Raw genomic sequence first — 27,855 nt, 5'->3', positions numbered from 1 at the left:
TGGGTTGCGAGGAGGGGGGGTGTATAGCGCCTTCTAAGGGATGAAATAACAGGAATGGGAAGAAATCACATTATGGAAAGCACATGGAAAAGCACATTATGGTACGCAATATGAGATGCAAGTAGCGGTAAATACATACTTGATGGACTCTTTTGTCTTTGTCAGGCATCTTCGTGTCCAGAGGCAGTCGCTCTTGACAGCGCAGACAGCCAGGATAGAAGTACAGATTCTGTGATGATGATTCAAACATGGTCTATTCTCAACAGAAACTAGCACCCTAGGCTTCTGGCAGGATAACTAACACCAACACACAATCTAAACAAGATTAATTTCACATACTAGTCTAGTCAGACATTCACCACTTAAGTCAATATGGACTTTGTTACACCTGTAGCCAAGAAGTAATGCTGTCTGTTACTTTTTTTTTCTTCTTCTTCCTCTGTTCATTGTTTAAATATCAATATGGCTCTTCACCGTCCTGGCACCCCGCTGGTGAAACGAGCTCCCCACTGCTGTCAGGATGTTAGTCTCTCCCTATCTTCCCCTGTAGACTGAAGACCCATCTCTTCAGGCTACACCTTAACTGTCCCTCCTGAAACCTCCCCATCCCCCTGTTCAGTTTCTCTACTACATATTAACAAAAATAAATAAAAATTTAAGCAATTACTTTTATTGCGATGACTGGTGGATAGATGATTCACTTAAAGTCGCTTTGGATAAAGGCGTCTTCTAAATGCATAAAATGTAATGTATCAGCCAGGAAATGTTTGACCTAAGTTAAACAATTTAAAGGCAATGCTACCAAATAGTAAGTATTTAAACTTCTGACCCACTGGGAATGTGAAGAAAGAAATACAAGCTGAAATAAATCATTCACTCTACCATTATTCTAACATTTCACATCCTTAAAATGTAGTAGTGATCCTAACTGACCTAAGACAGGAAATGTTTACTAGGATTAAATGTCAGGAATTGTGAAAAATGTAGTTTAAATGTATTTGGCTAAGATGTATGTAAACTTTCGACTTCAATCTACCTACATCTATCTGTATATATCTTGATGCATGTTAATAAGACAGAGTTCATGTGCATAGATTTTCATAGCATTATGTTTTTATTGGTGTCTAAAAGTATAGTCTTAGAGATTGTGTGGTCCTTCACAGATTTGTATGACGTTTGCAAGCACTCCTGGGGAGAAATGTTGTTGTGTATGCAGAATAAAACCAAAAGTATCACTGGATATGATAACATTTGTGCCTAGTTCTCATTTTACTACAATAGAGTAGCATTGACATGTAAACATCCTACTAAAAAGGAATTCATGCCCCTACCAAAAACTCTGGCAAATATGAAAACCCTGTTCAAGTGAAATACTGTAATCCAGGAAAGCTGGTTCAACTGAATCTCCTTCTGCAAGGACACAGGGACTGGACAAGGCCCACCGGGAATACAAAACTCTACAATACATGGATGGAAGTCCCATACGTTAATGTGTACTTGTATCACAAACTGTAGGAGCGGTATTTATTTAACCCTCAAGACCATATCGCTCATCTAGCTTTATCAGGGAAGAACAGTAATACGGTACATAACAAATACACCTGGGAGGAGGGGACCTAAATGTCATGCTTCAACTACCGTACATGTCCAAAGGCACAGGACAACAGTGGAACTAAATACACAACAAACAGGTTGGGGGGGTACAACGACGATGCAAACAAATCCATGATTTAAATAAATTAAATCCAAGAGATGTATAAAAAGCTTAAATGGGCCGGCCTGTTTTATATAGACTACAGAATTGCTTGGGTAAGAGAAAACCGGTTTCATAGGATAAAAAAGATTTAGAACCAAATGAGACTAACAAAACACTAACAAAGCATACAAAAAACATAGCAGTACTTGTAAAAAAACATTTGACTTAAGTCCTTGAACAGCAATATTTGAATGTTTTAAAAAAACACATATCAAATCTGAAGGGGCAGAATCGGTCATTAAAATGTATTGTCCTTCAGGGATTTCCTTTGCAGCAGCCAGTAAGGGGACTGGTCCGAAAACTTTTTCACAGCCATTCTGAACAGTTGCATTGGTGTTAACGGGGCTAGGTTCTTCTCAGGGCGTCTTGGACTCCTCTTTTGGCCTGTTGGATGAAGACAGGAGGAGGAATTTACTCTGCTATAGCCTTTACTCAATAAACATCCTTTATTATTAACATTTGAACATTTACTCACCCCTTTGAGGTGTCCATTTTCTCCTCCTCTGGCACCTTTTCCTCTTCTTTTACTTCTACTTCAACAAAGAAGAACAAAACAAATAAGTAATTCTCACCTCAAAAGTCAGAGGGATGTACAATGATGGTCATTGGTTTAAGGAAAAGAAAAACGAATGGATTGATTTCAGATACCTTTTTTCTCCTCACCTTTCTTCTCTTCTCCCTCCTTCTCTTCTTCCGTCTTGGTTCTCTTAGCTTTCTTGAAGCTGGCTGCGTTCCTGCGTCCGCCCCCGGCTTGGCCCTCGTCCTCAGAGTCAGAGAACTCCTCATCACACGCTATCCTCTTGTCGTGGGCACGGACTGAACCAGAGCACAGGAGCCATTTCATCATATGATGTATGCAGATATAGGCAGATATGAAGTCTATTTACAACCTGTGTGTGTGTGAGAGAAGGGGGGGAGGTCAGGCTGGGATACTCACTGGAAATGCGTTTGTTGGGGTCTTCTTCCTCCTCATTTTCACTGTCCTCGTGCACGGCGTCCTCTGGGATGGCCTGCATCTGGACCCCCGGGGCGTGGGGCAGCATGCGCAGGTTCTCAAACAGACGCTGCCTACAAACACACAACATTCACATTAACTCACCAACTAACAAAAACTTCAGGAGCACTCACCGCCTAGAGTGCATAGTGTTTTATGTGGCGTTTACCTAGCAACAATACTTGGATTGGCTACAAAATAAAGCATCAGCATTTTTGGTAAATTTAAAAAAAAAAAAACACTAAATAAATTTAAAAAACACTAAATGAGGAGCCACATGACATGCCTGAACACTACCACAGTCCCAGTGCAGAGATACATGCTGTCATATGGCATAGGCTTCAACTAGGTTACTCATTTATAAACACCAAACCACTGCCATATGACCTGTGTGACGGGGGGGAAACAATCTTCCATATCTAAAACATGTTGATATAACTGTCACTCTCTATACGTTGACTTGATCTAACCTGACCTCATCACGCCTGATGTTAAGACGCACAGCAACAAAAGGACACTAGCACATGAGATGATGCATCTCAAGGAATCAATCCGTCACCAGAATTTCTAATAACTAAATAAATAGAATGACAGGAAGGAGGGAGGGAGGAACAAAGACAGAGGTGAAGGACTCACTTGATCTTCTCCAGGTAGTCGTTGGTGTTCTGATTGGTCATGTTGGAGGGGCTGATGTGCAGTTTGAAGTCGGGCCCAAAGTACTCAAAGTAATCATTGTACGGGAGCTCTGTGGAGAGGAACATTCAAATACGGTCAACCAAGACCAAAGAATGTGGTTTCTAGTCCCACAACCTATCCTAACTTGAATGTACAACATCATGTTGAAAGTTGCATTTTTAAGCCACACAGCCAGTCACACCGCACACAGTTAAACGTCTGGGAGAGCTCACCGTTGGGGATGGTGCTGTCCAGGGCGACGGCCGTCTCGTAGGTCCAGCATCTGGCCACGTTACGGATAGTGTACCCTCCCCCGCCCAGCATCAATAGGGGCAGGTTAAAACTCTTCATGTACTCCACACACTTAGCATGGCCTGAAAAAAAAACACACAAACACACAATGTTCAGGGCATATCATTCATGTTAAAAAAAAAGAAGAAAGAAAAGTATATGCAGACCAATCTCAAATCATCTTTTATATACACAGCATCTATGCACTTTTTCCCCCATGGTGGATGTGGATGTGAACTTACCTTTGATGGTGAGGTTAAAGCAGCCGAGTCTGTCTCCAGAGAGAGAGTCTGCTCCACACTGAAGAACCACTGCACTGGGCTGGTACATCTCCATCACCTTTGCCATGATCTATACAGACACACCACACAGATTATTGTAGAAATGGAGGCTGACAAAAGGTTTTTATAACCAGGTCTGTTTGAGGACATGGCAGATACAACATAGAAAATGACTGGTGTGTAGACTCACAGGTTTGAATATGGCTTCATACGACTCGTCGTCTATCCCGTCTCTCAGAGGGTAATTCACAGCGTAGTACTTGCCCTTCCCTGCACCAATATCCTGGAGGAGAGAGAAAAAGATGGAGTCAGACAATACACTCAAATAACAGTAATAGTCCTCTGTTGACATCAGAGAACAGACTCACCCTCAGGTCCCCAGTTCCAGGGAAGTACTCCCCGTACTTGTGGAACGACACGGTCATGACACGGTCTGTCGTGTAGAAAGCCTCCTCTACACCGTCACCATGGTGGATGTCAATGTCTATGTACAGAACTCTCTGGTGGTATCTGGTGGTGGTGAAGAAATGATTATTCTCATAATGTTTACAATGTCCTCAATCTGTGGTGACAATACACCATGTCCCAAAATGTATTGAAACATGCACTTGTGACAGGGCTGTAGTACTTACTTCAGTAACTCGAGAATGGCTAGCACAATGTCATTGACGTAGCAGAACCCTGAGGCCTCAGACTTCTTGGCGTGATGCAGGCCTCCAGCCCAGTTGATGGCAATGTCAGTCTGCTGTTTATTCAGCTTTACAGCCCCAGCTGGAGTACAGATGACACAGAACATAATCAATATGAGGACACCTGAGCTCTATCACAGAACTGTGGCTACATGTGGCTACAAAATGCTTCTTATGCAACTGTATTTGAATACACAATGTCTCATCAAACTGGGCAAACCTACATGTGATAGTGCACAAACTTACCAACAGAGCCCCCTGTTGAGAGCTGGCAGAACTCAAACAAGCCATCGAACACTGGACAGTCCTCTCCGACGTTGACTGTGTAGAAAAATAGTCATTTAAAAAAATAAAAAAAGGACACAAGGTTCAATCAAAGCCAATGTGCGTGATTACTAACACCTGAGATTTCCTAAATATTCTTCTGAATGTAATCCTCTCCATCAGTCAAATGTATTATAGCACTTTTTACATAGACAAATGTCACAAACATGCTTCACAACAAGAACACTAAACATTATAAACAACAATAAATACAATACAAATAACTAAACACCAAACCATAGACCCCCCCAAAAACACAAGCCAGTAAAAAGCGGGAGGAAACTGTACTAATAGCCAATGTATTGGTAGGGACACAGATAACACATACTTCAACTGTGGCATATTTCCTGACCCATACTCACATCTCTGCATCTGTTTGCTGTACTCTGACATGTTGTCTGGCCGGATGGAACGCAAGAACTTGATGTAGTCATCACTGTGATACTTGGTCATCTCCTCTCCATTGGCCTTGTGAGGTCGCTGAGACGGGGAGAAGAGGAGTTAGTTACTGAGAGACCCTACAAACAGAACTACATTACAAAACGTTTCAACTGTGACCTACTCAGTTGACAAGACTACAATCTCACAATACATTTCAACTTTCCTATTTTACTTACGTATATCTCCATCTTTCTGTAGAGGCCATAGTTCAGCAACAGGTTGTGTGTCATGCGAATGCGGTGTGGCTTCATGGGGTGACCCTGGCCGTAGTAATAATTCCCAACATCACCTTGAATTAATAAGCGACAAAAACGGACATTAGAGGCACTGAATGCACGGTCAACCATTAACATGTCTTTTTAAATAATCTAACTGTTCTGAATATTTGCCCATTTCAAGGCTATGAATGACTGAGCCCTCAATGCATCATTGCAGAAACAATAGCTACAACACTAAATCTGACTAGCTAGCGAGAAAGCGATATCAGCAGAATGGATGGATGACCACTTGCAGTGAGAGACAATAGCCTAGACTTGACTGAGTTATGCAATTGAATGCACATACGAAAGTAAGCTAATAGCTACTACTGTAGCTAGTTACATCCGACTTGAGATCGCCTATGTTAGCAAGTAGCTGGCTAACTGGCTATCTCGCTAACTCTGCTAAGGGTGCTAGCTCAGCTGACATTAGCTTAAGATTGGCTCGTGCAAACGAGCTCTCCTTGTGTCCCACTTAGTTTATCGAAAACATAGCGATAGTTGACACGCAACTAGACATTAATTGCCATTATTCAACGATAACAGAAAATGACTAAATATTTAGTGGAGCACCAACAACCACCCTGTCCCACTCGTCTCCAGAGCCAGACACGGGATGCTGCGCGTCACGCTAACCTCGCTAGCAGACGGCTACACAGACAATAAACTGGACCATGTCCTGGACCAGCTGGACCACATTCACTAAACATTACGGTTTAGTTCAACGAATAGACAAATGAATACGTACCATCATAATAGTAGCAAACTTTTTTCTTTGTTCCTTGAGAACTCAGCGCCATTTTAGCTCCTTTAGTGGGCGAGCAGCGGCGGCGGTGCTTCAAGTATCAGAAACGGTCCAATCGGATACTTTGTCGCACGTCACTTGAACCAATGAGAACACAGCTTGTGATCTGGAGGGCGTGGCAGAGAGATCCCGCCATCAGCCACAACACCCAGGTAGGGAGCAGGCAGTGACACACACCTTATCATTTCTGACCCTCAATTGGTATAAAGTCACAATACGTTTTTTAAAATGTATTTATTAAAAGAACATCAACATATACACGATAGACAGACAATTGTGTTATTGCTGAATAAGTGATACTGAAATCAGAGCCACACTTCATGTTATCATCATTCAAAATGCATTGCGAAAAAAATCATACAAATAGAATAGCAACCTACATCACGGTTACAGTACATAATGCAATAAAGAATATGAAATGACATTTTAAGATAATAATGTAGAAGATACAAAACTAAATATATATATATACATTGCTTGAGCTCTACATTTTTTAAACATTGTACATTGCCTTCCCTTTACAGATTCTTCAAATCATTTGTTGTATATTTGTCTTGTGACAACCCAATAATTGAAAGTCTGTGTATTTGGAATTGACAGCGTTTCTCAGTAGGCTCTCAGTATCATTAACATGTCTTTTTTGGTCCCCAATGTCTCTTGAACTGCTTCTACCTGAGTCATGTTTGTACACAAGCCAGTTCTTCAGGGATTCTTTAGGGGCAACTGTTTTCCAACAACATCAACACATTTTTTCCCCCACTGGAGTACAGAGGGTTATATTCTGTGCTGTCTGTCTGTCTCAGTAGGGCTGCTCTTGGTACTGCCTCTCTGTGGCAGTGAAGAAGTCCTCCAGAACACTTCTCAGGTACTCAAAGGTGGGCCGGGTCTCTGGGCTCTCTTTCCAGCACAGGTTCATGACGTTGTACAGACCCTCGGGGCAGTCCTCGGGCCGGGGCATACGGTAGCCGTTCTCCAGGTTCTGGATGACCTCCGGGTTACTCATGCCTGACAAAGGGAAGAAACAACAAATATGGATATGTAGTCTTGCAAATTATTAATTATCTCCTAATATGCAATAATATTATTCATTATTAATTGTGATTTGATTGTACAGTAGTGTTTTTGTTGACAGCTGTTTACAAATGTAGTATATAATTGGATACAGACAGCTTTGATTTTTTTTTAATATATATTGGATATATTGGGATTTATGAAAATACCTGGATATGGGATACGGCCATATGTCACTATCTCTGTCAGCAGGATTCCAAAAGACCACACATCTGACTTGATGGAGAAGGTACCATAGTTGATGGCTTCAGGGGCAGTCCACTTGATGGGGAACTTAGCACCTTATAATAAGAAGGATGGAAATAGTAGGTTTGCTTTTTGCTTGCTTATGATGATATAAAAGGAACAATAATGTCTGCAGCCTAAAGTTATGTCATGTTACCCTCTCTGGCTGTGTACTCGTTGTCCACAATGAGCCGTGCGAGTCCAAAGTCAGCGATCTTACAGATGAGTTCGGCATTCACCAGGATGTTGGCGGCTCGCAGGTCCCGGTGGATATAATTCCTCTGTTCAATAAAGGCCATTCCCTCCGCCACCTACAGGGGGCAGTACATGATAAGGGGTCAGTTGTACTCTCTTTTTCCCTCCTTTTACTCTCTCTTTCTCCCTCGTCTGTGTGTGTATGTTACATTTTTACATTTACATTTTAGACATTTAGCAGATGCCTTTTAAAGGTAACTTACAACAAGTACATTTGTACTTATTATAAGTGAATCACTTATACATCAGTCATCATAAGAACAACAAATCTATGCTAGAACCAAGGAACATTGGCAGTCACAATGCTAGAAGAAGGAAAAACTACTTTTAAAAAGAAATAAATAAATGACTGTAGAGAAACTACAAGGGGGTAGTGGGGATAAAGAGGACTAGGAGGAACACTCAAGATGTAGCCTGAAGAGATGGGTCTTCTTCATCACCATAAAGATGTAACAATTGTTTACAATTGTTCAATGACAAACCATCATTATTTATGTAACAATTGTTTACAAGTGTTCAAACGACCTGCATTTAGGTAAATGGTAAAACGCAATGGACCTGTGTGTGTGTGTGTCCGACCATGCAATCTGTGTAGGTGCTGTGGGAATGTGTGTGTGTGTGTGTGTGTGTGTGTGTGTGTGTGTAAATGCATACGCGTTTGTCTGTGTGTGTCTTTTGTGTGTGCATGCATGTGTGTGTGTGTGTGTGTGTGTGCGCGTGTGCGCGTGTGCATACATGTGTCCATGCGTCCATGTGTGTGTGTGTGTGTGTGTTAGAGACAGACAAAGGGAGATTCCTGAAACAGGGCAGTTCCCTCTTCCCAGGTCACATATTTGCTCTTCACCTGTGTGTTCCACCCAGTTTTCACTGGCAGAAGATGAGGGCAAAAAGGTCAACTCTCTTTCCGGGCACTAATGGCCTAGCTATCTATTCTCCTCTGTGGTGGTGTGTAAAGTGAAATTCAGACTTAACAAAAGTTGATGACATTTTTATCCGAGACACTGAATGTGATTGACCGGATATGACTCATTTAATGCATGAGAAAGAAGCTTAACATTCTGAAGCATATCTGTGAGGTAGGTAGCTATTTCAGATGAATGTACTTCAGTGGTAGCAATGAGTGTGTTCTATGAAACAGTCATCCATTTTGGAAGTACAGACTGTGTGTGTGTGTGTGTGTGTGTGTGTGTGTGTGTGTATGGGTACATGGGTGCGTGCGTGCGTGGGGGCAATGGTGCACATTTCAGACGTAAGAATCTCACAGGTAGACGTCATGGGGCCTGGGGCCCCTTGTCAGAAAACCGAGAGGTGCGTGTGTAGTATGAACTTCACCTCATCATCAAGCACCACGCTGAACTAGAATGCTCAAATATGTGTCTATTTCACTCACTTGCTGCAGGGGTCATGTTGTCTTAGACACTCAGAGCAAACAGTCACACAGAGTCTTCAACTGGAAGAGACAGCTGATGTGGGGGTTGTTACCCCATCTACTCTCATGTTCAGATGATGTGAAATAGAGTACTTGTTTCTCAGCAGGATAAGGCCCTACACAGAGTTTCCACTGTTGGGGCGAGAATCATTTCTGTCCAGGACTCATTTGAATTCTAAATCCCAATCACATGATGGCAACGATCACATATGCGACGCTGAATGGTGTCAGTGTTCTGGAACGTTCCCCTCCGTAATACCGCTACAGAGTGTCTACAGTGTGGACTCTTCATCTGTCAGGGTAGGATTTAAGGTGGCTTTGAGAGTTGGCCCAAAGTTGGACACCTGGTTGTGTCTTTATTACCATCAATTACTCTAAGTGGTATAATCTAAGCATAACATTTCATTAGTACATTAGAATAATTAGATTTTTGTGTAATTAGATGTTCCCAATGATGTTTATTGTGGACCTTAACGGAACCCTAACCCTGTATTTGGTAGTCAAAGAACACACACAAGTAATGCTTTTCCTCCTTCCATTGCAATAGGTAACAACAAATCAGTTTTTATGATCTTATGGTGCTTGGGGCATGTGCACGTCTGACTGTTGGATTGTGTTACACAAACTATGATGAACTACATGTTTCTGTGATGACAGGGTAGTATCAGTGTATTTGTCACTATGAGTGTCATATACAGTACGTATTAACATGCATGTAACATTGCACTATGTGTGTGAAGCAACTTAAGGTGTGTCTTTGTGGTGACAGAGTTGTATTTGTGTAGACACATAATTTGTTTATTAAACCCCTCTTTTTACAAATAGGTCTCCCTTGATTCTAAGATGATAGCTGAGTGTAAGTCTTATACTAACAAGAGCTGGTTTCCTGTCTATATGTCTAATGCTGAGATCATGAGAGAAAGAGAGAGAGAGAGAATATGGAATAGAGAGAAAATGGAATAGAGAGAATATGGAATAGAGACTGAGAACAATGTATGAGCCCCAGTGAGATACTGACAGTAGGGTAGTAGTTACCTGAGCTGCCATGTCTATGAGGGTGGTGATGCGTAAACTGCCCCCCTCGGGTGTTTTGAGGAAGTCCACCAAGCTGCCTGTCAAAACATGAGATGAAGCTTTTATAATGATAGATCCATTCAGGTCTACATTAAATAAACAGCTGCTGTGTTAATACGTCAAAATGAATGAATCACATTTATAAACAAATGTCTGAGCACATCTTACCATTAAAATTAATGTAACGTTAATGTTCATATTTGTTTTACAATACTAAGAATGTCATAGAAACATTGTGACACAGTGAAAAGAAACACAGTGAGTTTCTTTGTTAGGAAGACTAATGACATTGTCCTCAGTAAAACTCCACTGAAAGATGTATTTATGTCTCAGACATGATGTCGGACCAGAATAGATGCTTAAATAGGAACATAACATCGTCAGGAAGTGTGTTGAGCATCGGTCAAGGTGATGCATAGCCTCTCCAGACCGAGCAGATCTCGTCCGTCTTTAGATTGTGTTTGTTGGAGACAGAACAATACCAGAGGACCTCTGCCAGCTCGCTAAGTCTGACAGCAGGAAATGCCTTAAGAAAAGAGGAACGACCGCGCCAGGAAAGAGGGTCAGCGGACTCTTGTACTTCAGTCCAAATAGACCCCTTTGATCTCTGTGAGTCAAAGGAATGGTTATGGTGTACAGTCAAGGTTGCGGCGTGGAAGGGGGGGGGGGGGGTTTGGGGGCCACGCCTGTTCGTTTTACTAGTTGTATTGTTGTTTAATGATAAAATTGAGAGGATGGGAACACCAAGCCTTCCTTTCTATTGACAGAGGCAACAATTGTGTCTGTGCACACGTGGGCCTCAAACAAAGAGATCGCTCATGTCGAGCCAGTGTTGGTGCTCTCTACAGGCCTCTCATAGAGGACCATATACAAAGGCCCTCCATTCACTGACTGCTAGCCCTTCAGTACTGAAGCTGTTGTTGTTACACCAGTGACAGCATCTCTCAATGTGCTTTGTTATTATGTAAAGGTACGAAAAAGACAGCATCCTTTGAGGGTAAAGTGAAATAGACATTGGATAACATTCAACTGACATGCAGTTGACATTGTCACAGGTTGTAAACCACATTCCTTTGTCGAGAGTACGCCACCCTATTGTATTCTATTAAGAAGTGAGAGTTGAAATGCAAACGCTCTGTGTGCACCTGTAACCATGGTGACATTTTATTGGTCTGACTTCTGTTTTGCTACCCTTTACAGGCTGTCTCCCTGTCTTTGTTGTGTGAAATAGATAAAGGGGGAGTAGCCAGTAACTGGTGGCTGAAAGGCCTAATCTGGTTCAGGAGGCTGAGTTACAGTCTGGCTTAGGGGCTATGGGGTGGGGGGGGTTGGGGGTACTGTGTTGTAGTCTGCCTGGGGGGCTGTGTTGTAGTCTGGCCCTGGATGTTTTGACACTGGAATGAGGCCATGCCCCCATGGGTGTCCACAAGCCCCTCTTTCTCACTGAACAATGAGACGGTGAGTCAACTCCTGTTTGACACCCCTTTCCAGCCAAGACGGACTTCCCGTTGTTGCGTCGACATCAGAGGCCCATTAGGGAAAAACAAGTGAAAGTTCATGTTTGCTTTTAAATATTTCACCCAGACCAGCAAGTCAACAGGGTTATCAAGAGAGAGGCTGCAAATAGCATTGAAAAGGGTTGTCCGCTCGAATAAAGTGAGATGTTTGGAAGGACTAGGCTATTAGCTTGTGCTGCATTTCTGATACTCACACACTTTATCTAAAGTGCGTTTCATAGGATGACAGATGTTATCCAGTGGAAATCATATTTTTAGCAAACACAATACATAAAAGACCTGCAATCAAGAAGTGTTTGTATAACTTAGCAGAATCACCGGTGTGCCTTTGAAAGGAATATGACTCATTATTAATATCAGAGACACCGGCAGCCGGTTAACCCCCCAGCTCCAGTCCTTTGTCATGGACAGCATGCATCCCGATAACAGTTCAACATGTTTAATCATGAACACTGATGACGTTATGTCCCTTGCTGAAAACATCTCTCCTCTTTGTGTACTCCAGGTGTTTTGGCAGAGCCTTGATGACTCGCCCTGTGTGGTTCAGTCTTAATGGCAGAGGTCGACAGTCATAGACTGCAGACAGGCACAGACATAGTACATTAGGCCTGCTGCGCAGCTCTCAGAGTATAATGAACAGGGGGGAGTTCCGGGAAAGGTCTGAAAGCTTACAATGGATTTAGAAGAATCTCAGCGCTTCATAGGAAGCTTTTGGGGAAACTCAGTCCCTGAATTGACCTGACTAGAAATTAGTAGATTGTTCATCTATAAATAGTTCAAAAGACCTACCATTCTCCATGTACTCTGTGATGATGTAGATGGGCTCTGAGGTCACTACGGCAAAGAGGCGCACCAGGCAGGGGTGCTGCAAGGCCTTCATCAGGTTGGCCTCGCCCAAGAAGGCATCCATGGACATGGTCCCCACCTTCAGGTTCTTAATGGCCACCTTCCTGTCGTTCAGGTACAGACCTGGAACACAGAGGGAGGCTGTTGGTTGAGTAACCCTAACCCTAACCCTAACCGGTACTACGAGTATGATGTGGATGAGGCCACTCAAGTTCACGATCGGCCACAAGCAGTCATGCTACACAAACACAGTCATGGTGAGAATCAACACCATTTATTTATGAAAGCATTCCTTTATAGCATTCACTACCTTTATCAGTGGAAAATCATCTCATCAAATCTTTCTTCTTTTTTTAATTTCTTTTTTTTTAACAATCTTTCAATCTTGCACAAATAACATTTCAAGTCAAGCAATAACCAGCCACATCATGTGGGAGTATCCAGTCAATGCTGTTTGGGCAGGAAGAAGAAACAAATAATGTTGCCAAAATTGTATGCAGCAGGAAGTTGTTAATACAAACGAGGCATTGGAATGGCATTGAATGAAGTCCCATGGAGGGCTATTTTTAGCTCTGATACCGAATGTTGTTCTGAATGTATTTGTGCTCTGCGCTCTCAAATGGCGATGGACAGTAGGTAAAACACCCCCTTTGCAGAAAAACAAATGGGAAGGCATCCGATGACATCAGCAACACATTGTCATCATCAACACACTGAGTCTCCATGTTTAATGCTTCAATCTATGATCGCAATGGGAGGCCATGATTAATATTGTATGACAGAATATAGGATTAACTGATATTGTGAGCTTAGAATTATAAGGTTCTATCTCCGTTTAGGGTAGTTCAGAGATATTGAGCGTCAAAGTTTTTACATTCCATTATGTTTTATGAGATGGAACCTTTGTATTTTATTAATTACTAACAAAAAAATGTCAACACTTTAAAAATAACACCACACAGGCATTAATAAACACCTAATGGATCAGATTATGTAAAAAAACTCAATTTCTTTTTTTAGAACCTTATAATTCTAACGTCACGATAAGTCTCCTATTGAGAGACTAAAAGCCTCTGGTGTGTGTGTGGCTTGAGCTTTAGCGGAACATAACGTGTCTTGCATAATGTAGCTCTAGTAATACCTGACATTAATCCTAGGAGGCCCTACCAGCTCAAACAAGCCCTTCAGTCATGGCAGCGTTGGAGAAATTACACACAGCACAGAAAAAACACAGTAAAGCTACTCTGGCAGAGAGCAAGGCAGGCCCAAAGCGAGATTGAGCAACTGGTTCCTCTAAATCTAGGGCATATGTATACAAACGAGCACAGGCATGGATATCTGACTGTAATCTGCCAATTTCAACCACTGTGGGTGTTTCTGACCTGAGCTTAACCAACTGTGTGGAGTTGACAGGAAGGGGTGAATATTCACAAGCTAGTGATTCTTTTAAGCCCAGCCTCACCATACACAACACACTCACACATCTACAACTCCCCAACACATTCCAGTCCTCCTTTCATATATTCTCCCGTCACTCACTCAGGGGTCTCTCGTCTCTGACTCGAGTGTATATGTGCATGGATGCACCCTTCACACACTCACCCATCCAGACCTCCCCAAACTGCCCGGCTCCGAGCCTGCGTTCCAGTTTGAGAGACTCGCGGGGTATCTCCCATTCGTCCTGCCACCAGGGCTTCTGGGGGACCACCGACTGGCATGGCTTCACCAGCCTGGTGCACAGGCCATCCGCCTCCCCTGCAGCCACACAGCCAGGGTCAAGGGTCAAGGCATGAGGTCACATGGTTTAATAGTTTCATACGTGAGCAATGTTGGATAGATTGATCATTTATATTGAGTAATAGAAGTACGGTATGAGGCAACTATAAGCACGTACGTGAATGATGCTGGACCAGCTCTTTCAAGGTGCTGAAGGAGATCTTAGCGGTGATGTAGAAACCGCCACTATCCATGTTACGGATTCTGTAGTGCTTGACGATGTCTCCCTGTGTGTGGTCCAAGTCTCTCACCGATAAGGAGACAGAGCCTGCAGCACAGAGGACAACACACATATTCTATAGTTTGGAAATGGTTGCAGAAACAGGGGAGACACTCGCATCCACTAAACCCGAAGTTTCAAACAAATCCCCTCATCCCCCAAACAAAACTCAGACAAGACTGTACTGTCAAACAGGATGTTTACGAGGAAAAGTCATCAGAATACGAATGTCACGAATTTATTTGCACACAAAGGCTCACAGACTGTACGGTAGGTCAGCTTTCAGCGCTGACAAATGCACCTTTATGAGGAATTCAGTAGTAGTCAACCGATTAATTGAAGTCTAACTGTTGACCGTTTCATTGTCGTACTGTCATCGATGGGAGTAAATGAGAAAATAGAAGAATGATCTTGAATGTTCTACCTGGTTTGGTTTCACTCTCCCTGATCATGTAGGAGCCCTGTGTGTTTCCTGGAGCCAGCAGGAGCCTCATGGCGTCGTTTCTGGAGAGGTTCTTGAAGAACCATCTGCAGCGAGAGGGGCACAGACCACAGAGCTTCAAACACAACCACATCCCTTACTCCAGCTCACTTCAGGGGCGTATAATAGTACTGAATATGAGATGAGGTTGAGGTGGAGTGAGGCGATGTTGAGTGGTGTACGGGTGTGAGTTTCCTGTGCAACTTACGGCTCAGTCTCCATGGTGTTCAGGCTGGCTACAAAGTTGTGTGGGATGTAGCCCCTCTGGCCTGTGATGAGAGACTCGGCCATGTACCACTCTGGGTCATCCCTGAAGAAGGGAATTATAATTTACCATTTAGCAGACGCTGTTAATCCAAAGAAAACTACACTTACATGTTTAGAGGACTGAGGGGAGGGCTTACCCACTAGGAAAACGGAGGGAGGAGTGTTTTGTACATAATCACGACATAAATACATAACCACTACATCTCTCACTGTTATTGCATAGATTTTCACTACAGCCTCACTTTAGGATAATTCACATGCATCATAATGTCCATATTGGCACTACGTAGAGAGCCTCTGTTCACCATTATGACTACTGCAGTAATATCAATGATTCCCCCCACCCCCCAGCCATGTTTTTACTTATTTAGAATCTTCATCTTCTCCCCCTTCTCAAAGCCCAGGTCATCGTTGTGGTTGGGCTCATAGCTGTATATGCCCACCACCAGGTTATCTGTAAGACACAGCAAGTGATGAGGCAAACATCAACAGCACTCATCCGTTATCTACAACAGGAAGACTGAACCATGTTCATACTTGTACTCATTACCACATCACACCAACATCTAGGAATGTACCTGGTAGAGGGGAGGAGGGAGGGGTGAGATGTGAGGGATACGGGATCAGTTGATCCGTGTACTGGTGGGGGAAAAGAGCAGAGAGTAGAAATAGAATAAAACTGTGAAACAGTGTTGGAAGTGAAGTTGTGAAGTCGTTTTGTATAAATAAAAACATTTGTACTGTACAATTTACTGCACCATATATATATATATATATATATATATATATATATATATATATCAATTTGTGATAGAGGGCAAATTTGCGGTTGCGGTTTCAAAGGAAAACTAGGAGGGGAAATATTTATTATTTTTCTCACACATGATCAGACATTTCAAGAGAGTAGTAACCTAATAAAACCGTGTAGCGTTTTGTTTCTTGTTTTTGTGCAGACCAGCGGCACTGTGGCATTCACATGTGTTATTCTCCTCTAGTTCTAATCTAATAGGACATCTAAGTCACCCAGAGAGGAAGTGTACAGAACACATTGTGAATAGTTACAGTACCAATTAATTAAACATACAAAAGCCAACTTCCCCTCAAATTGTGTAAGTTATGAACTCCCAAGCACACAGACTTGCATAACACCCTTTCAGGCAGACCATGGTCACATACTGTACTGTACTTACACATTCACAAACACAAACACAAACACAAACACACACAGCTTCGCTCTCACCTGATTGTCTGACTGGGGTGGAAGCGGGCAGTTACAGTGCTCACACACTTCATCCAGGTTCTCTATCCAGTCATCGTAGTCTGAACTGCAGTTGCATCCCATTTTCACTGAAATCTGAAAGTTTAAATTGAATGTGATGAATTTGAATGTACAGGAACTAATAAAATGACCTTGTGACAACAATCAGATTTGCAGAAATATATCTACATCTAAGTGTATAGAAAATGGATTTGTGAAGTTTGATAGGTGTGTTACATTAAAGTGGCAAAATACATTAAAGTGGCAATCTGGCATTTAAACAACAACAAAGCGGTAACTTATTTTGATGAACAGCGGAGCTGAGGGATGGGAATGGAGAAATGTAACTTCTTCACTCTCAAATTCATAGACAGAGCTATGGATGCAAAGGACTGACCATCCATGAGAACCAAATTAAATGGTAATGTACCATTACCATGGTACCATACATTTAGGGTCTCAAGTTTTAACGTGACTCCCAAAAGACCTTGTGGACATGCTACTTGTATCTGACCCTCTTAGGCCAAAGTGAAGAGCTATACTGTGCTACACAATCTGTGGTATTTCAACAAAAATGTATCAAATGAAGAGTCCTGGTGAACAAACACATTAATAACTAGACTCAGCCAATAACTTGTCTTTTCTATTAACATCCTGTAAACATCTAATATCTCATATCCCAAGGCATGGAAAAAGCAACACAGGATATCCTAATATGAGTAATGTTAGCTGAGGCACAAAATGTAACAAGAAGCTTGGATACAGAGAGGAGTAACATATACCAGGCCGCAGAAAACCTATTTTTATAATTATAGCGCACAGGCTCACAAATACACTGGTTAGGAAGATTTTTAAAAACCCGGACATCGCATTAAGATCCTACACACTGGCATTGTACTCATACTGTATAGGCCTTGACTTGTAATGGGTGGTGAGGATTTGCACAAGGCCAAGAACTGAAATGGGAAATGCTGAGAAATGGTGAGAGGAGTGTATTTGATATAAATATATAATATATATATAATATATATACATAATATATAACAATAAACCTCACATATTTGAAAAAACTATTGTTGTAATCGGTAATTTTTGGATCAGCAAATGACTAGATGTAGTGTTATATAGTGTTATATGCTGTATAATTCCTTGACTTTCAGATTCTTTCAGAGAAAATGAGATTATATATAAAATCCTGCTAATCCTGCTAAATCTAAAAATATCATAACTTGCACGTAGGCTTTTGAGCCTTGTGTTCTCAGGCCTGCTCAGCTCCTGCTGACCCGATCATGTACTGTAGAAGGGTCAGTGGGTTAATCTCAGTGGGCGTCTGTCCCAGGGGCACAAACTCTTGAGAAAATCTGCTGGGTGGGGAAAAGCCTGACCCCAGGGCGAGCGTCCGCCCCTGCGCTGGGACGTCCCGCGGCGGGGCAGAGGGGGAACAAGGGGGACAGAGGGGGACAGAGGGGGACATGGTCACATCACTCCTGGCTCTGCTGGCAGGCCATCATAGAAAGTCATGTAAACCAAGTCAGCATTTTCCATGAATTCATTTCTGGATCATATTGTGCTGTGGAAGGCTGTCCTCCTGACACAGAGAGAGAGATTGATGTGGGCGATAGCGTGTGCTGGGTATTGGGTTGGCATCAGTATATCATTAGAATTCAAGTTGCCTAACAGTTTCAGGATGCAAACACCTCAGTTTCAGAACAGTTTCAGGCCGGAAGCACCTCAAATTCAATCTGTATCATGAATTTGACCTGTTCCGACTCAATAGGCCTACTGTATCATTAAGCCGGCGGTTTGCAATACAACACATTTAACATAGACTTTGTGTTTTGTATGTATTCACAATGTATGAATTGTACGTTTTTTTATGACGCCTGTTATCATTTACAATGTATGAAGCTGTAAACACAATGTGTGATGCCATGGAGTGAAGATGGTACTCATACTTGATGTATAATAGTCTCGTATGACCCCTCACTGTCTCTCCACACTGACTGTTTACCTCTGTTCTGCATCATGTTTCTGACTCATATTACATTACATTACATTTTTGGCATTTAGCAAAAGCGACTTACAACAAATACATTTGTCTAATGTCGAAGAGTCTTGCACTCTGTTCTACATGATGTTGTCTGACTGTTTACCTCTGTTCTACATGATGTTGTCTGACTGTTTACCTCTGTTCTACATGATGTTGTCTGACTGTTTACCTCTGGTCTACATGATGTTGTCTGACTGTTTACCTCTGTTCTACATGATGTTGTCTGACTGTTTACCTCTGGTCTACATCATGTTGTCTGAGGTGAGGCCATGCTGCATAGGTCCTGGTGGTTATAAGAGTGGACACAGAGATGATAGGTGTATACTTCCTGTGTTAACCCTAAGCAGGTCAACTGAACTATTCTGACCTTTTCAATACTTGTTTCTTTGTTTATTTAAATAGGATAATATGTCTAATCTGATTCACCACTCATCAGTAGAAGGAGGAGGCAGTATAACAGCACCTGTAGACTACCATAAAATAATTAAGAATGTATTTTATATATTTATCTCCTCCTGGGGAACATTTAATTGACAGATTACCATATTGGGTGGAATATGTTTACAAACATCTCCAGTCTTCACGTCTACGTGTTGTATTTATGTTTTGAAGTATAACGTAAATCTGTTAACACTTTACTTCAAGTCAAGAGCTATAACGCATAATTACTTGTTATAAGTATGTATGGGCTCTTATGAAGTCTTATTAACAACATGACCCTTTCAGCAATACTATGATTTAGTTTTTTCATTCCATTTATGTTATTCCCTATAGTTACTTTTGTTTGTGACCACACTATCGTACAGTATATTATTGTTTGCAATCTGCCTCAACTAAAAAAACTATGTATAAACACTTTGTAAAAATAGATGATATTGGTTCATTTGAAATTATTTTCTTTTTTGTATATCATATAAGGCCAGTACAACAAACAGTTGTTTACACAGTTACACAGCGTGGTTCAACACGTACCTCATGAGACGTCTCCAATGTGCTTTCCAACAAGGTCTAGAATCTCCACAATCTTCACTGATCTACTGTCAGAACAAGCTATCCATGAGTAATAAACCTACCCCTCAAGGAGTATGTATTCTAATAGAAGAGAGGAACAATGTATAGAGAGTAGTAACAGTATATCGGTAGAGAAAATAAGAAACAAAGGATATGAGGTGAGGTTTTCAGTCAGGGAGTTTTGTGTGAGAAGATCTCACTATTCAATTCTGTACCTTCAAAACCAACAATGATGATTCTCACACACACACACACACACACACACACACACACACACACACACACACACACACACACACACACGCACACGCACACACACAGACCGCCTTGGTGGAGAGATAGCAACCCAAAGGGCTTCCTGTCGTTGAGAGTCTGAGGGTTGCTCTACAGTGTTTCTGACAGGTGCTACCCATGCAGCTGTGTGTCAGATAGAGGGAACGTTGGGCTGCTCTGTAAATGGGTCAGGACAGTACCCTTCTCAGTGCGTGTACGTGTGATTGTTCCATCAGTCAAAACTGGGTACGATCGTGGTAAAAAAAAAAAAGAAAAAAAAAAGATTTAGACAGTCAATGGACTCCATTTTGGTTCAGATGCTCTGTGCAGCTTGATGAGATGGTTTTAACAGTGAAGCCTGCGTCATCATCATAAGTTACGGTATTATTGCCAAATGAGTCATACACTTTCATGTATGCTGAAAAGTGCTGCCGTGTCCATTTTCAATTAGGAAACATTTGTGAAATAACCTTAACCAAAATGTGTGGAATCATAAATTGTATATGTGGGTTATTTTCTCTTGTTGGTTATGAATCAAAGAACAATTCTGAGTTCAAGACTATTTATTTATTTATGTGAAAAGGGGAGAGGCCAGGAGGTCATAAACCACCATTTTAAGATCGTAAAACCCCCATTCTCAGTAGGACAGGCCCACACCACATACCATTCATGTGTGTGTGCAATCAAGTGAAAATATACTACATATATCTAATGGGAAATAAACTATAACACTCAAAAGAACATTTTGTTTATGTGATGATCACATTTCATGTGCGCTGGCTTTATCTGTTGCTTCCTCTATAAAAAGTGTATTTATAAATGGTGGTTTGTCTAAACGACTAGCGACACTAATGAGTGGTCGGACACAAAACCATTAGAGTGGGGTTTAATTGTCACCACTGACTTATTTATGCTCACAAACACACACACCTACGCATAATCTCAGATGACCACCTCCCATGACACTTTCACAACTAATTCCCCCTCTCTCTGTTGAATGAGACGGTGGGCCACAGTGGGCCGCAGCACAGCACGTGTTTAGATTTTACGTGACAGGAAGTGCAAAAGTAAGAGAAAAGTTCTCTCTCTGGTCTCACGTCCTGGTGTCTTCAGTGCTCCAGTGCTCTAGTGCTGCTCCAGGCCTCTAGTGCTACGGACCACAAAGCTCTTTGTTGAGGTTTGTCAGACTGCAGCAGAGAGCATGTACTGGCAGGAAGTCAACCCAAGCGTGTACAGGAAGTGCACTGAAATAAGTGTGTATGTCACTACCACAGGAGAGATTAATTCTCACATGCCTTTCAAATTTAGCAAGAAAGCAATGATTTTAAGTTTTAGATTAGAATAGATTAGATTAGATTAGATTAGATTAGATTAGATTAGATTAGATTAGATTCAACTTTATTGACATTGCAGAGTACAGGTACCAGACAACGAAATGCAGTATACTGTACATGGCATCTTTTATGTTTGTATGTTTGGTGGATTCATAACAAGAGACAGATTTGTGCACATAATAAAGATGTCTTATCAGTTTCCGTAGCAAGACGTATTGTAATTTAATTCATAATCCAATCTGGAAGTCTGAGTTTCAATTCAGTTTATCTTGAAATGCATTTTCTGTGAACTGATTAGTTTACATGGAAACCTGATGAAACATCAGGAGGAGAAGCATGTGCAACTGATTACCATCTCTCCACATTTGCTACCATCATCAGTTTCACCGATATTATTGATAGGCTAAAAAGAAGGCACAGGACAGACTACAAGGCTCTCACCTTATCATGGTGAGGTGGTCATTTGAAATCACTCACAAAGACCACACTTATAATCAGTAACAATCCATTGGTGGAATTTCCAAAGCTGTTCTTTTACTCTTACAATATCATACACAGTCAGTCCCCTAAAGGGTACTCCTTTTCCATCAGCTGCTACAGAGAGCTGTACATATTCCTACTGTGGGTTTGAAATCACATCTCTTACGCAATAGTTTCTTTGAGATAACTATCAATACACATTTTCCAACCGCTCCTTTCTCTTTGCTCTCTATAATGCAGGTGTTAATGGGCTGCGAGTGACTGAATGAACTGATCCTCAAAACTAAACAAAGCACAATGCTAAAATAATTTCTATCTAATCTTCTATCTAATCTATTGTAGCGAACAGGAGACTGGTAGTGTAACTCGCCCCATGCGGGAATCGAACCCCGATCTCCCGCATAACCGACGGCCGCCCTAACCATTAGACCAAGAGAGTTAACTCCTGAGAGTTAACTCCCTTGGCGGAGCTGTTAACGGGCCTCATCCAGGATCGTTACACTACCCTCACCGTTCGGGAGAGCGTGCCCTCACGCTTCACTATGTCAAGTCCCTCACATGGACACACCTCTCCGATGGCCTTCCTTCCATCCCACTTCAGACACCAGTGTAGCGAACAGGAGACTGGTAGTGTAACTCGCCCCATGCGGGAATCGAACCCCGATCTCCCGCATAACCGACGGCCGCCCTAACCATTAGACCAAGAGAGTTAACTCCTGAGAGTTAACTCCCTTGGCGGAGCTGTTAACGGGCCTCATCCAGGATCGTTACACTATGATGAAATGACTTATGCCTATTTACCACCAAGACTTTCAAGTAATAGACACAGACAGAAACTACTGATCATTATGGTAATTATAGTTCTTTTTATGGTAATTACAGGTTCATGTCAACTCATTGCTTTGTGTCTATTTCAGTCTACAGCAATAAATCATATAATATCTTGTTTTTACTTCCTGTTTTCAAGAGTCTGAAATCAGATACAGAATGTATGATTTGTTAACGGCTAGCTGAGGTAATGAATCACTATGTTATATTTATCAGTTGCACCAGAGGGCTTGCCTGAAGAAGCTTGCAATATAAAACTCAACATTGAATTGTGTATCGGCTGCATTTCTTTTGGTTAATTGTATGTACCCATCATTATTGAGTGTACACAATATTTCATAGAGTATTTACCTAAGGAGAGAGTTAAGTCAGTAAACATAATGTTTCACTCGCTGCACTGTGAGACACCTCCATGTGATAGATTACATAATGTTAGCCTGTAGTGGCTCTCTCGTTTCTTGAGTAGGTTGAGGTTCAAACTACTACTTTATATTTTAATTGTTATTATTAGACAAAAGGGGAACATTTCCAGTGCCTCAGCAAATTAAAGAGATGGGCCGGTTTCACAGACAAGGCTTAAGCCTAATCCTGGACTAAAAAGCATCTTCAATGGAGATTTTACATTGAAAGTGTGATTTAGGCCAGGACTAGGCTTAAGCCTTGTCTGTGAAACCGGCCCTATGATAAGAGATTTAGATACTTGATATAATTGCCATACATTCTATCTACTCTGCATTGGTATTATTGCCAGAGACATAATGTCAGAGAAAACCCGCTAACTGCAGGGCATTTTACCTGATGGATACTGGTGACAGTATAGGTGACAGTATAGGTGACAGGCATGAGAAATATAAGCACCTTACATAGGCCACAATAGTGACAATACCCATTGAAGAATCAGGCCCCAAGATACCGTCTCAGACATTGTGCATCCTGCTGTATCGTATCATTCACCACCAGAATGGTTTCAGTTAACATCGCTATCTATCTGTCTCCAACATCATTGAATGAATGAATGAATGAATGAATGAATGGTCTTTATTGTCATTGATATAGTACAGGTACCATACAACGACATTTGGGAGGGGGGGCTCCCCTGGTGCTAGGGAAAAAAAGAAAAAAAAACTAACTGCATTGCCTGCATGAGGTCATCTTTGTCAACAATTTCCCATGTTTATTTGACATGTCCTGGATGTGCTGCAATTTCATACAATAATTGACAACATATATTTACTGTTTGTAGAATTATGCCTAATCAACATTGTCTGTGACTTCATGCTTTCATGATTGAAAGATGGAACTGTGTTGTGTGACATTATGTGTGACAAAACTGACATTTCAAAGTCATGATGTGAGCAATGACCCACGATAGAATACTGGAGATGACTGACAGACGTACAGACATACAGTACAGACATACAGTACAGACAGACCGACATGTTATTTTAAAAATTGTTTATTTAAAATGTTGCTTTTTTACAATCAAAACATAACTTTTAACAAAGTTGCCTGGCTCTGGTCTGTCACAAGTAATTTTTATGTCCTTCATACAGTTACAATGGCCTTGAGGTATTCCTGCAATAGTGTCGTAGAAACCTTTTAATACATTATAATTCAAGGCACATTTTTGCTGCATTTCATTTGACAATGATTATTACATGCTATATGACATTGTAATTGCAGTCAATTTAAGAAAGTAAAATCAAGTAAGGAAGCAGTCATTGTGTCACATCAATCAACACCACCAAATACCTGTTCAACTACAGTATTTTAACCTTCTAACTTCCTCAAACATTCTTTCAGTTTCTCACCCTATCTGTCTTCCTGAGAACGTTATCTTAAAAACATCTACAAATAAGAGGTAAACCCTGATCATGTGGTACACCTTAACAACAGTACGTTTACTCTGAACCCCCAGTTGCTCTGCAATATCTGGCTGGTGTAATGGAAACTAACCAGCGCAGAAGGCTTCCACAGGGCATAGCCTCCTATTAGGGCCGATTACTCGAGTCACCACCCAGAAGAGGACCTTTTTATTTCTGGTGCATGAAGAAGAGGTGACAGAATGTTGAGCGTGACCCTGTGTTTCCTGTGAGGCCATGTGTGTATGACTGGGACCCTGCCAGTGTGTATGTGTGTATGACTGGGACCCTGCCAGACCAGTGGAATTCTTTCCTCCAGTGTTTCCACGAGGATTTGTGCTCTTTTAAAGGGACGTTTCCCTAGCGCTGTGACTCAGTGTGACTCGCGTTAAGGTGTCTGCCTGAGGCGATACTTCCTCAAATGCTGCGATGGGGCTTTGAGACCCCTTTAGGCGAATCATCACAACTGCTTGAGAAAACAAGAAGGAAAATGGCTATTCCTTTCTGACGTGACTCACTAGGTGACATCTCTAGTGAGTGTCTACCACAGCTGTCCTACTCTTTCTACAGTGTTAGAGAGTCACACATAACATACCGGTAATGTCCTGAGTATCGTGGGAGGATATATCCAACCCCATGGATACCCCAACCCCAACCTCCCCCACCTTCCACCCTGGCTATCGACTTATCTCCCCTCTCTATCTCAGCTCCCTGTTGCATTGCCACATCAGCACAGACCTTGAGAATCAGCAGAAAGGTGCCGCTGTAATGGGTGTGACTGTGTGCCTATACAGGACTCAACATGGAGGCCCTCTCACGTCAAGCCGGGGCACAGATCAAAGGAGTCATATCTCCATTTCCTCCCACTTCACTCATTACCGTCTCCACACTCTCTCTGCCAGCCATTCTTCTCTCTACAGACACATGTCATAACAGAACCCGTGATATGGAAAAATAAAGTATTATCCTGCATAGACACAGGCAGGGTTGATCCAGACATCCTCGCTGGGGGAGGGGGGGAGTCCGGCGCTAACAGAGGGAGAAGCGGCGGGAATTGATGTTCATCTTGGTGAGGCCCAGGTGTTTGAGGGGATCAGACAGGGCAAAGGCGGCCTTCATGGGGATGTCACAGAGCAGGTCGGACTCCTCACCACACTCCTCCAGCTCGTAGGTGGCGTCGTCTAGCATCTCCTTGTGACGGTGGCACATCTGCTCCACCTTCAGCCGGTAGATCTCACTCCGCAGGCGGATCAGCTGGCGGGCCAGCCGGTTGTCCTGCAGCTGCATCTCCCTCTGCAGGAGACGGAGGGGAGAGGGGGAGACGGAGGGGAGAGGGTGGAGGAGAGAGAGAGAGGGGGAATGAGTGTCCAATCTTGAGACATGCAGGCGAAACTGAAAAGACCACCATAACGCCATTACATAACAGTTACGCACCTGCCTCATTGGAGACACGCAAGCCAGGTTCAGTCACCAAACCAATTCAATAATGTTTGACAATAGTTAAAAGAAGAAAAAACGTACACACACAAAAGGAAATAAAATACAACATTCGCCCTTTTTACGTTTAAGTGATTTAGGTTCTCATTCTGTCTGTGCAGACACGTGTGTAACATACTCTCCAAGTTTCCAGCCAGGATAAACTTTTGGAAAAGTTTCAGCAATCATTTCAATTTAAAGTGGCCTATAGGCTACATTTTACTGAGCATTACGCACTCACCAGTTCTTTCCTCAGAAACTCCAAGGCATCATCAATGGTGTCGAAGCCACAGATGTTGCGGATCACCAGATCCGAGTTCTCATCCCGTACAATCTTGGGTACGTTGGCATCTTTCTCTGCCGGGTCCAGACTCTCCTCTGGACCATGTGCGTCCTGCTTCCACGGTCGGCTCTGGAGCCGCTCCTGCCACTCAGCGTAGGACGGTCTGCGGGTTTGTAATTTCAGTTTTTCGGTCAGCGCTTTCACACTGTCTAAATCCTCTGTGTCTCCCTCGGAATTATCATCGGCTCCCAACTCCTTAAAATCCATTCCAAGTTTCTGTAGAAGGATGGAAAGCGTTTCGTAAAAATAAAGACTTCTGATAAAGGCTGCAATTCAATTTGAACGAATTATTTTTCAAATCACCAAAGATCCCATCTATAGAGTGTGGTTTCAGTAGCTTTTGCACTTCTCGATTGCAGTTGAGTGGAGATCCAAGTAGCCTACTTTATTTATAGTGTGATAAGGAGAAGCACAAGTGACCGCCCATATCCCTAATTGAGCGAAGGGAAGGGAGGTGTAACTAAAGGGACAGTCAGTCATAAGCCGGGGTTGCATGCTCCAGTTATTCATGTGACCATTACTAAGTTAGTGAGAGTTTGGTGTGGACCAGGTGCTGCGTTTAACATTGTAATGCAATGGTTCCAAATGGCAATGGTCCAATGTATTCCCATTGGGTTGATCCTGAAGGCAGAGGAGACACTAGCCTACTGACATTTTTATGTTATGACTGAGTCAATACAAACATGTTTTGACAAAATATTTCTGATAAATCTGATTACGTTGCGTATACTGCAATTCTAATCTGTGTTTTTTTGTTTTGTCTTGAGTTATTCGTGCTGAGTCGATTATAGCGTTGCATTTGTGCCAGTGGTCCGGAGAGAGAAAGTTCGGCAGTGACAAACTCCCAAAAAGAGGATTCGGGTATCGTCATTGTAGGGCTATGGCGCCATCTAGTGGTACATTTCTATATATGTTCGGCACACTATATTATACTATAAGGGTGAAGTGAAAGTGATAGTATTTCTTATTCAGCTTCTGTAAACTGATGCTGTGTTATAATAAATAATAGGTTAGTAGCCTATTTTATTTTAAACTTATTTTAGTTTAGTTTAAGTTTATTTTACTTATTTCCTATAAGTAAAACAGCAACATCCAAGAACGTCCTACTCAAATAACCAATCTCTCAACTTTGAGCAAATTGACCATATGAGTTGGATGAACATGAAAGAGCCTATCACGTCTGCCTACAAAATGTCCAATAGCCTATGTATGTATGTCCTATATAGGCTACTGCATTTTAGACGCACATTCTTCTGTCTTCAAGGT

The 27,855-nt window shown here is 42.1% G+C and overlaps 3 protein-coding genes across 5 annotated transcripts; all 3 read right to left on the bottom strand.

Moving 5' to 3' along the window:
- Positions 1–1,101: 1,101 nt before the first annotated feature.
- Positions 1,102–6,573, bottom strand: LOC308165826 (putative histone deacetylase 1-B). 3 transcript variants are annotated; one of them, XM_080539996.1, is made up of 14 exons: positions 6,457–6,573; positions 5,628–5,740; positions 5,373–5,490; positions 4,933–5,007; positions 4,630–4,768; positions 4,366–4,507; positions 4,188–4,280; positions 3,959–4,067; positions 3,659–3,799; positions 3,387–3,495; positions 2,694–2,824; positions 2,405–2,572; positions 2,232–2,289; positions 1,102–2,140 (listed from the first exon to the last, which is right to left on the bottom strand). In XM_080539996.1, exons 1-14 carry the CDS (start codon positions 6,506–6,508, stop codon positions 2,113–2,115), a joined length of 1,476 nt encoding a protein of 491 aa, XP_080396122.1. In that variant the 5' UTR covers positions 6,509–6,573; the 3' UTR covers positions 1,102–2,112. The 3 variants fall into 3 exon arrangements, with proteins under 3 accessions (XP_080396122.1, XP_080396123.1, XP_080396124.1); XM_080539997.1 differs by having other exon boundaries at positions 2,232–2,286; XM_080539998.1 differs by having other exon boundaries at positions 2,420–2,572.
- A 739-nt stretch (positions 6,574–7,312) lies between these two features.
- Positions 7,313–17,016, bottom strand: lck (LCK proto-oncogene, Src family tyrosine kinase; the record flags this gene model as incomplete). The annotated part of the gene is made up of 12 exons (XM_080534428.1): positions 7,313–7,518; positions 7,734–7,865; positions 7,967–8,120; positions 10,529–10,605; positions 12,874–13,053; positions 14,533–14,685; positions 14,825–14,974; positions 15,351–15,454; positions 15,616–15,717; positions 16,038–16,128; positions 16,253–16,313; positions 16,915–17,016. The coding sequence occupies 12 exons, from the start codon at positions 17,014–17,016 to the stop codon at positions 7,313–7,315; spliced, it is 1,512 nt and encodes a 503-aa protein (XP_080390554.1).
- Positions 17,017–25,451: 8,435 nt separating this feature from the next.
- On the bottom strand, positions 25,452–26,886 carry fam167b (family with sequence similarity 167 member B). The gene is made up of 2 exons (XM_080540892.1): positions 26,488–26,886; positions 25,452–26,063 (listed from the first exon to the last, which is right to left on the bottom strand). Exons 1-2 carry the CDS (start codon positions 26,794–26,796, stop codon positions 25,800–25,802), a joined length of 573 nt encoding a protein of 190 aa, XP_080397018.1. The 5' UTR covers positions 26,797–26,886; the 3' UTR covers positions 25,452–25,799.
- Positions 26,887–27,855: the final 969 nt, after the last annotated feature.

Source organism: Nansenia antarctica, assembly GCF_963989245.1.
Source record: "Nansenia antarctica genome assembly, chromosome: 1".
Taxonomy (NCBI): domain Eukaryota; kingdom Metazoa; phylum Chordata; class Actinopteri; order Argentiniformes; family Microstomatidae; genus Nansenia; species Nansenia antarctica.
Note: the sequence above shows the minus strand (reverse complement) of the source record. Positions and strands in the feature narration are given on the sequence as shown.